The sequence below is a fragment of the Synchiropus splendidus genome, chromosome 13 (genome assembly GCF_027744825.2).
Source record: "Synchiropus splendidus isolate RoL2022-P1 chromosome 13, RoL_Sspl_1.0, whole genome shotgun sequence".
Taxonomy (NCBI): domain Eukaryota; kingdom Metazoa; phylum Chordata; class Actinopteri; order Syngnathiformes; family Callionymidae; genus Synchiropus; species Synchiropus splendidus.
In genome coordinates, this window is record NC_071346.1 from 17,681,650 (window position 1) to 17,692,015 (window position 10,366).

The 10,366-nt window shown below is 42.3% G+C and overlaps 1 protein-coding gene across 2 annotated transcripts; it reads right to left on the minus strand.

Annotated features, from left to right (window-relative positions):
- Positions 1-4,434: 4,434 nt before the first annotated feature.
- Positions 4,435-8,259, minus strand: LOC128769436 (proenkephalin-A-like). Of its 2 annotated transcripts, none has more exons than XM_053883151.1 (3): positions 8,088-8,247; positions 7,799-7,942; positions 4,435-5,307 (listed from the first exon to the last, which is right to left on the minus strand). In XM_053883151.1, the coding sequence occupies exons 2-3, from the start codon at positions 7,937-7,939 to the stop codon at positions 4,711-4,713; spliced, it is 738 nt and encodes a 245-aa protein (XP_053739126.1). In that variant the 5' UTR covers positions 7,940-7,942; positions 8,088-8,247; the 3' UTR covers positions 4,435-4,710. The 2 variants fall into 2 exon arrangements, with proteins under 2 accessions (XP_053739126.1, XP_053739125.1); XM_053883150.1 differs by having other exon boundaries at positions 4,437-5,307; positions 8,110-8,259.
- Positions 8,260-10,366: the final 2,107 nt, after the last annotated feature.

A 10,366-nucleotide genomic window follows, 5' to 3' on the forward strand; every position in this document is an offset into this window, starting at 1 on the left:
AAATAAAAATACACTTGTTATAAACCCACGTTCAACCACTAAAACTAGTTTGATGGCTCTACTCACATATCTCGATGGTGGATTTTTGTGTTGTTAATGCTTTCCATTCGTATCTATCTGCCACATATCTGTGATAAACATGTCTGCTTCCTGGTTTCATCCGCTTGATAAATGATTAATGTCTGAAAGTCTTCACCAGAATGTCAGCCTTCAAGTGTTAATAACAAATAAACAAATGAATTTTAACAACACTTATATATGAGCGGGCCTCAAGTGCAAACAGTGCTTGTATGACCTTTTACAAATAGTAACACACCACTGTGATGGGAATGTGAATAAAGAAAAATATATTTTTCCCACAACACCACCTTGACACTTAATCCACGCTTCCCATCTGGTTGTTCACAAGGATTTTATTTCTAACTGTGTGACATGTTTCTCCAAAAGAGCCAAATGTTAACAGATGACCTTAAAAGATTGTATAACCTCTGCAGAACACCAAAATAGGAAATGGAGAGTGCTGGCGATTGAGCCGCATCTGAAACGACCAGATTCAGGGTGTGCTGCTATATGGGGCGCAATGTCATTGAGTTGCAACATTGTAGCTTGAACACCTTGTCTATGTGCCTTTCTATTGCTCTCATGATCACAAGACTGCCCACAACTGTGTTTTCCAACTTCTCCAGAAGTGTGGCACTTAGACCTTTTCTAGTGACATCTTTCACATCAATGAATCAGACAAAACAAAGAGACAAGAGTTTCTTCTAACAGAATAAACAAGCCATCTCCAGTGTATCTTTTCACCGTTTTTCAATACCATGTTGTAATTCCTTTTGTGAATCACAGTGGACACCCATCTCTGCATTCTGTGGGAAAATGATATCTTGTACCTCGTATGGATCCTGTTCATGAGTTAAGTCTCAAGTCATATAGTTAGAATTGAGCTTGCTATGACTTGCAGCCAATATTCAGCCTACTTAGATTACTGCTGCTTTACCCATGGATATAGAAGTCTGAACTATGACATCATCATCATCTATGACATCATTCAACCAGTCAATAGACTTGACATAAACTTTTGAGAGATGTCATGTTTTGCGTGAAATGTGTGGATGTGGCAAGCACTTAGATTTTCATGTCTGAGTTTACGTTAAACAATTGTTTCCTGCTTGTTAGAATATGTCTTAATACTGACAATGAGCCGGACACCTGTAGCCAGATGCGCAGCACTCTGATGCTATCGCTGAATTGTGACAGCAATCTAGGAGAAAACAAAGACAGGCGGGCAGTGACGTTGTTTCATTACGTTTCTGAGGAACTGTAGTGCTCCAATGTTATTGGTTCATACCAGGATAGACCTTAAGAGGGCACTGTGGGCTTTATTTAGATCTGTATGAGAGTGTGACGCCTCATTGACAGTTTGAGTGCACGTGGATTGTTTATGTCTTGCTCTGGATATCAGATCAAGATGTTGGGAGCAGCCACAGCGAAGATTCAACATAAGGACATAGTGGAACTATAGGTGGTTGTGGTGGACGGGCCATGCCCTAGTTTATTGCGAAGAAACTGGATAAAATGTCTTGGTTTAGACTTAAATTCAGGAGACCAACTTCATCACATTAGCTTGGAGACATTAGAAGATGTTCTTGGAAAGTGTTTAAAGTTGGAGTTGTTTCATATCCAAGAGCCATGGCTGGAAGCTGTGGAGGATCTTTTCTAGAGAGAACATGAAATCCCATCTATAAGGAAAACCAAGTTACCCGGTTATTTGATTTTAAATTAAGAAATTCTCAAATTGGAAACAGAAAAAAACAATGTATACAAGTATGAGTGTTCCTCCCAAGTGGCAAAGGGTGTAGTCATCTGATGTTATAGTATCATGGTGGACCTTAAGAAGGCACTTGCATTTATTTAGAATGTGGCAATGCTAGAGTTAAAAAGAGAATTGTGACAGTGAGTGTGAAGCTTGATTTACTGTTCGGGTGCACGTGGATTGATTTGGCTAGATTTAGCTGAAAGGTCACAGGTGCGAATGCTAATGCTGCACTCCTGGCTGCAGGGTGCCCATGCTTGCACTATGTATGACGGTCAGGGGAAAAGTGGAAATGTTAAACTGAACATTGTGCACAAATCACAAGATTGAGATCACAAATCACAAGAGTCATGAGTCATTTGCCCTCAAGACCAAGTCAAGTCTCTGATAGGTGCAACTTATTGCAATGGCAGCCACGACAGGGCTAGTCCCAGCTGGCTGACAGCCAAATTCTTGTCACTTTCCAGCAGGCTCCCGGCAGGTTTCTAGACGTTTCCCCCTAACTTTCTATGGCTGAGGTGGGCAGCAAAATGACTGCAGGCCCGGCATGGTCCTCTGAGTGCAGGTTTGTTTTATATTCACCACATAGATCAAATAATAGCAAGGAAGTTACACTTGTATCAAACAGTCTTTGAAGCCCCCTGATAGTACTGCAATAACACATTGAGGTCAGCATGGCCTGTGGCACTGTTAAACTGGAGTGAAGCACCCTCTAAAAAGTCTTCAATGAGCTGACATTTTTGAACTCTACACAGGCATCCGGAGAAGCAAGTCTGCCTTTTGTACTTAAATGTTAATGCCGCTGTTCTTCTCGATCTTGTAGAGTCTTTGGGCAGGAATATAGACACAAAGATACTAAGACATCTGGTGTGTTTCTATAGAGGCAGTCACACTGTTGGGCCCTGGGGCTGATGCTGTTCTTGCCTGTTTATCGTTGTCTCAACTTCCCTCCATGTTGGTGGTCTTATGTACACACGCACACCCACACACATATGCACACAGACACACACAAAGAACTAAATTGAACACATGAAGACGTGATCCTTTTCATTTTTTTTTTAATTTTGCATCATAAGCAGCTAATACTACCATAATAATGATATGACTATATGGTGGTGCATAAAGTGAATGCCAGGAAAGTCTAAATATAGGATTGTAAAGCTATGTACAGGTCATACTGTATATCCCAGCATAATTTCACAAATGAAGTATATCTTAGGACCTTCAACAGTTTTAAGCACCATACGCTACACGGCCATGCACCATGTGCATCCAAACACATCCCTCCTCATGTTGTTTTAATGAAATATTTCATGAAGAATAAATAAAAAAGGTCCCTCTATTTAAAAAGGGGGACCAGAGGGTGTGTGCAAATTACAGAGGCATCACACTCCTCAGCCTCCCTGGTAAGGTCTACTCTAAGGTGCTGGAAAGGAGGGTCCAATTGATAGTCGAACCTTGGATTCAAGAGGAACAATGCGGATTCCACCCTGGCCGTGGAACTACGGACCAACTCTTTACTCTTGCGACTGTTCTCGAGGGTTCCTGGAAGTATGACCAACCCGTCTACATGTGCTTTGTAGACTTGGAGAAGGCGTATGACCGGGTGCCCAGGGATCGGTTGTGGGAGGTGCTTCGGGAGTATGGGGTGAGTGGTTCTCTACTGAGGGCTGTTCAGTCTCTGTATTCCCGGGGCGGGAGTTGTGTTCGTATATTTGGATGCAAGTCCAATGTATTCCCAGTGAGGGTTGGTCTTCGTCAGGGTTGTGTTTTGTCCCCAATCCTGTTCTTGGTTTACATGGACAGGATTTCGAGGCGCAGCTCTGGTGAGGAGGGTTTGCGGTTTGGTGGCCTGATGATCCAGTCTCTTCTCTTCCTCTTCCTCTGCAGATGATTTGGTTCTGATGGCTTCATCATCGCGTGACCTACAGCTCACACTGGATCGGTTTGCGTCTAAGTGTGAAGCGGCTGGGATGAGGATCAGCACCTCTAAGTCGGAGACAATGGTTCTCAACCGGAAACGGATGGATTGCTCTCTCCGGGTAGGGACTGAGATCTTGCGTCAAGTGGAGAAGTTTAAGTATCTCGGGGTGTTGTTCTCATGTGAGGGGATTAGGGATTTGGAGATTGGTCGGCGAATTGGGGCAGCAGGGGCGGTATTGCAATCCCTTTGCCGCACTGTTGTCCATAAGAGAGAGCTGAGCCAGAAGGCAAAGCTCTCTATATACCGATCAATATTCGTCCCGACCCTCTCCTATGGTCATGAGCTTTGGGTCATGACCGAGAGAGCAAGGTCCCGGATACAAGCGGCTGAAATGGGTTTTCTCCGAAGGGTGGCAGGCGTCTCCCTTAGAGATAGGGTGAGATGTTCTGTCACTCGGGAGAGGCTCGGAGTAGAGCCGCTGCTTCTCCACATTGAGAGGAGTCAGTTGAGGTGGTTCGGGCATCTCATCAGGATGCCCTCTGGATGTCTCCCTTTGGAGGTGTTCCAGACACTTCCAGCTAGGAGGAGTCCGAGACCGTCGACCCAGGACCAGGTGGAGAGATTATATCTCTACGCTGGCCTGGGAGCGTCTCGGGATCCCCCAGTCGGAGCTGGTGGATGTCGCTCGGGAGAAGGGCGTTTGGTGTGACCTCCTGAAGCTGCTGCCCCCGTGACCCGGCAACGGATAAGCGGGCGACGATGGATGGATGGATGGATAAATAAAAAAGGGCAGCCAAAATCAGTGTGAATATCTGAACAGCATGTTTTAATCATTAAGGGACCAGCACTTTATACAGATGATGTGACATAATCAGTGATTAATTCAAACGAGTTCAAACTACAGGGTGATTTGTTGAAAATGGTGGAGCTAGACAAGTCAACTGGGCGTGTTGAGGATCAGCACAGTATCTTTCTAGTCCATGAAGCCGCCGTATCTCTTCTGTAGCTCGCTACCATTCTCCCATGCACGTTTCAGGACCCCTCCATTCTTACTACTGTCCACAAGCCATTCTGGCCTGCCGACGCGCCGCATAAAGCCACCATACCTTTTTTTCAGTCCCCGTCCTAACACTGCCTCTAGCAGATCACTCTGAGCTGCATTGCCATCTGCCCGACGCATGAAACCTCCGTATCTCTTCGCTGCTTCACCTGCCTGACCCCCTCCCTCACCATTGCGCTCAGTCGCAGAATTGAGAATCTTCAGGATTTCCAGGCGAATATTTTCCTCTTCATCCTGGTTTCCTGGGCTCTCGGGTGGCTCTCCTGGAGTAGAGCGTCGTGCCATGAAGCCACCATAACGCTTCATAAAGCCTCCATACTTCTTAGTTAGCTGATGCTCTGACAATGTGGACTCTTGACCATCGGTTGTGACGCTGCTGGATGCTTCCTCCCCCTGCTGCTGATGAGGGGATTCATTGAGAGGATTGGTATCTTCTTCCCCCATGAGGATTTCCTGGCATAGGCGGAACTTCTGGCTGTCCAACATGCCATCACACTCCAGCGAGCATGTCTGGAAAGACAAAGTAACAACCAAGATGTTGAAATTCAGAACAGTGTATAAATGCAATGACCACAGTTTAAGGAAGTATGTTATTCTAATCTAGAGGTCAAGAGGGCATAGACAGTGTGGAACCAATGAAGACGACTGTCAGAGGTGAACCGTGTACTGAGGAGTAGAGGTTAAGTATGACAGAGTTACCACTGCAGGACACAGGCCACTAAGTGGGACTTGGGCAGCTTCTTGAAGAGGCACAGTTATCACAAAGCAGCACGTGTTGCTGGCACATCATTAATTTCACAAACCGTTCACACAAAATTGTCATGATCTGCAACATCGGTAGATGTAAAATCGATGAAGGTTACGTCAGTAATATGTTTACTTGACACTATCAGCTCTTTGTCTTTGTTCTGTGCACACACAGGAGTGTCGACTGTCACGACGGATGTCAAATGACTTTTTATCTGTCTTAGAAAGAACTGGAAGGAATGGCGAAAAAACCCCCAAAACACATTCAAGTCTGAGGCGTCCTGCACTTCATCTCACATAAATATCATATCCCATCTCTACAGCGGAGCACATTTTACCTTCCATGATCGAGTCAGCAGTCAAAACAAGTACAAATTTAGACACCACAAATGATTCTTTTACCTTTGCCCCTTAGATATCCTGGAAGACTCAAATCCCATTAACATGGCCAAAATCCCTTCCCATTAATTTCAATGACAAAATTTCAAAATGGTGTATTAATTAAGTATCCTATACATTATTTTGTGTATTTTGTTAAGACAAACTTTAATCATTCCACTTTAATATACAACATGATTTTGAGATGAGCAGGAGAGAGTCTTTTAAGTTTCAGATAGGTAACTCGATTTAATCAAGCAAATACTTCTGCCATTAGCATTATTGAGTGTTTCTTGGAATAAAAAATGCATTCAAAACTGTGAGACTGTGAAACAAGTTCTCAATATTCAAGAGCGGGAAACAAACAAAAATCCGGATGGCTGGAAAATACAACCTCATGATGTGGCTCTGGGGCATGAAGTAGAACAAGCACTCAACATATGGAACATACACCTGTCAAAAAAATGGAAAAACATGACAGAGCCCCTTTAAGTTCTGTTTATGGTCTGTAGCTGTTGCGGTTTGTCTGTCATTTTGAGGAAACCTTTGAAAGGTGTTGACTGTAAGACAACTTAAAATAACCGTCCCTGAACAAATCTACTGACCACCAAGCAGTTAATGGAGTATGCAACAGAGGTGATGATCTGTTTACTATGACTAAGAAGATTGAGATTTTTGACTATACAACTGAGAGAACTGAGGAGGAGTGAAGCTGATATGGAAATCTATCTATCTATCTAAAACTATGTAAGTCAATGGTGATGCATGCTGATAAAGTCCCTGCGACTATTAATATATTTATATATATAAACACTCAAATGTCTTTTCCTCTGTGTTAAAATTGGAACCATTTCGTTTAAGAAATAGTTTTTGTGACTATTAGAAATCATAATTATGACATTCATAGACATAAAATATAAAAAGACGACTCAAAGCGAAAGACACTTGCCTGCTATGTGCAATGTTGTGTGGAGGCAAAAGCTCCCTTAGGATGGTTCAAATCAACTCCATAAGACTTGTCCATCTCTCCCTAAAACTGATTTGTAGATCGTCATGAATATCTACATCTATGCCTTTGATATTGCAGGAGATACACTTATCCATCCACTCAATATGACCTGGGTGCTGCTGGATGATGACAACAAAGATTCTAACAGCGCAATCTGCTCCCAACCTCATATGTGACATTGGATTCCACTTATTGGAAATGTCAGAAAATCCTGTTGGGTGCCACAGCAAAGCAATCTTGCTGAGCTTTCAGAGCTGCAGGCTGATGAAGACAGAATTAATGGACAGGAAAATTGAATCAAGGGCTTATTGGTACCTCCAGGGCTGAGACGGTTGGGGGTGGCAGGGCCCTCTACTGGCTATGACACAATGTGAACATAAGAATAAATATTATAGGGTTATTTCTAAGTTGTTTCTCTGTGACGCAGTTTTGTTGTCTACTAAATTATAAGATATAATGTCAGTGCAAAGTTAAAAAAAGATCTGTAAATTAAATAAAAAACAAAAAACAATCGTATGAAATAACAATAGCAGAAATTAGTTTTGAATTATATCAAATATTTAGACTTTAGACAGAACAATTAGACACAATAATAATAATAATAATAATAATAATAATAATAATAATAATAATAATAACAACAACAACAATAATAATAATAATAATTTGTTACTACTATTATTATTATTAGTGCTGTTATTATTATCAATAGAACGAGCAGTAGTTGCAGTGGAATCCAAATATGGCTTTTATACACTCTTGCTACGTATTTTCGGGTGTCTAGTTTGGCGGTTAATGGTGAGATATGAAAATAGATATGATCAACGCCTGAATAAAGAAGAAAAAAGAAGACGTAGTGATTTTTACCAAGGCGGAGATTCTTGACTCCTGTCCCAGCAGCTGGTACACACACAGTGCACATTCCTTCCCGCAGTCGCTCCCAGCAACCAGCGACAGGCAAGCGCTCACCAGCATCATCCATACGCAGCTGCCGTGTGTGACGGCCATGGACTGAAGAGACGGGCGACAGCAAGAGAAAAAGGACGAGAACAATTTACTGAAATAAATGTGAACTTTTTTTTTTTTAATAATTCAGAAAATGTTCAAAAACCCTTTCTCTGCGAAGATTGTAAGAGTTAAAAGTTGCTCTATTCACCTCGGTGGGATTGATCTCTCACCTCTGAATTATCTGCAGGAGCGTTGAACCTTTCTCAATCGCGCGACTCCCTGGACAACAAGAAGCGCGCTCCTCAGCTTTAATATAAGCGCGCTTGCTTCCTGCGGTGGGCAGCTTGCGGGAGGTTCAGCCAATCAGCGGCGGAAGATGCTCGAGGTCTACCCCCACACTGATATTCCTCTTTTGCTGACTCCCACAGTGACTGAGAGTCCCGGACAGGAACTGGGATGGTTGCAGTCATGGAGCGTTAAGTGCTGATCCTCAACCCCCCTGCGATTTAAGTACTTGGTGCGGGTTACGTCATCAGTGGATTGGGCGGGTGAAAGTAATAGGAATGAAATTCAATTATATTAACAAAATTTTGCAACACTGTAATTATGATTTATTGATGTATGAAAGACGTTGCACTCTCTGGCTTTAGGTTGTGAATTTCTGGGCAGTGTCATTGGGAGATCTTATCACAATGTTAGCAGAAGCTTCCCTTTTGTTGTCTACACTGGAAATAGACTGCCACTGCACTCCATTATCAACCTTTCTTTACCACACAGCCAAAAAGACCAGGGAGATAATTGCGAGTGCCTTTGTCGGGCGTTTATGAGGTTAACCTGCCGCTCTCTCAGTCTCCTTTCAAGTACCAAAAGATTGATTTGTGTTTGGCTATTTGTAAAATAAATAGTGCTACTCACAATAATTATAGCAGTTACAGTATTTATCAGATTTATTTCATGATTAATGTCAATGCAAACATAAAACTGAAAATCACAGAACATGTATCAAGTCAATCTTTTTATTAAAATGATGTGACATTGATGTGAATCAAAAGACAGATGACAGCTAGCAAGTAAGTAAAGTTGTATTCTGCACCACTCAGGATGCAGGATTGCTGGCTTTTTACTTGTTATCTTGAGGTTGAGGAGTGGTGGCGGTACACAGATAAGATTCCATTTTAGCGGACACATGGATCTGAACATCAAAAAAACTCAGGTCAGCTTTCCAATTGAAGACAAATATTGAATGCTTTTATTCATTGGAATGAGAGGTGTTTCATGATTCGTGGCGCCTCCAGACAGGCAACAGCATGGAGTGTTCTGACATTGCAGTGCTGCAGCAGGATACTTTTTCTTTGCTGTCACTCTTCTATACAGTACTCTGCAGGCCGGAGCTGGATGCTTCTTGTTAAATTGAGAGTTGGCCCCAGGGCTGACTCTGGACCTGCAGAGACAGTGTCTCTAAGTTAGCCTGGAAATATCTATGCATCTGCCCACAACAGCAAGAGATAGAAGCTGGATGGATGGATGGAAGAATGGTCCTGTCTTGCACACCGCATGATGGATATGTTCATAACATTTTGAGGTATAGTATTAACTCAAGACGACTGGCAGTTGCTGGACCAAAACAATGTTCATGGGGATAACAACAACAACAACAACAACAACAATAATAACAACAACAACAATAATCATCATCATCTTTGTGCCCTTCCATTGAGGAAAAAGTTTGCTCATAATAATAATAATATTCAACTGCTATTTTCATTCTGATGTTTATCTGGTGTTAGTGAGTTGCTCATCTGTCGTGAAACAGGTTCCTTTATTTGCAATATTATGATGCTGTACAGCATATGCGTATGTATTTGTGGGGATCAATTCTTGGTAACACACCTTCTTGTGAGGATGTTTAGCCTTGTGGGGAGCTTTTAGGCAGTTCCCACAAGGTTATGCCTCTGAGGATTGAAACATCAAAATAACTGGGTAATTGTAATGGGGTTTAAGCATAGCTAAGAGTCCTGGTTAAGGTTAGTAATTTGTTTTGGATGGCTAGCTTTAGGGTGAGAGGCTGAGGAAGGCATTATGGCATTGACCATTCCTGACAAAATAGGAATGCAAATGTGTGTGTGTTTTTGTACTTCTAGCTTTGTGAGTTAAGACCGCAAAATAGCTTGGTTTTTATAATTGGGGTTTAGTTTGGTTAAGAGTAAAGGTCAAGGTTAGCCATTTGTTTTAGATGGTTAGGTTTAGAGTGAGAAGCTGGGGAAAGCATTATGTTAATGTATGTCAATGACAGTCCTCACTAAGATAGGAAGACAAACGTGTGTATGTTGGAGGGGGTGCGCGTGTGTGTGCGTGTTTAGATGGCCGCTGATAAGATGAACATCATCTTCAAAAAGCATGTGGTTCATTTGTCCACACACCTCACTCAACCGCAGTTCAAAACATTGGTAAACCCATAATTCACCATATATATATATATACATATAT

Excerpts from the sequence above, each read along its gene's own strand:
- LOC128769436 (XM_053883151.1), bottom strand. The coding sequence starts at position 7,939 with ATGGCCGTCACACACGGCAGCTGCGTATGGATGATGCTGGTGAGCGCT. Across the intron at positions 5,308-7,798 it reads AGTCAAGAATCTCCGCCTTG|ACATGCTCGCTGGAGTGTGA; the intron begins GTAAAAATCACT and ends TTGTCTTTCCAG.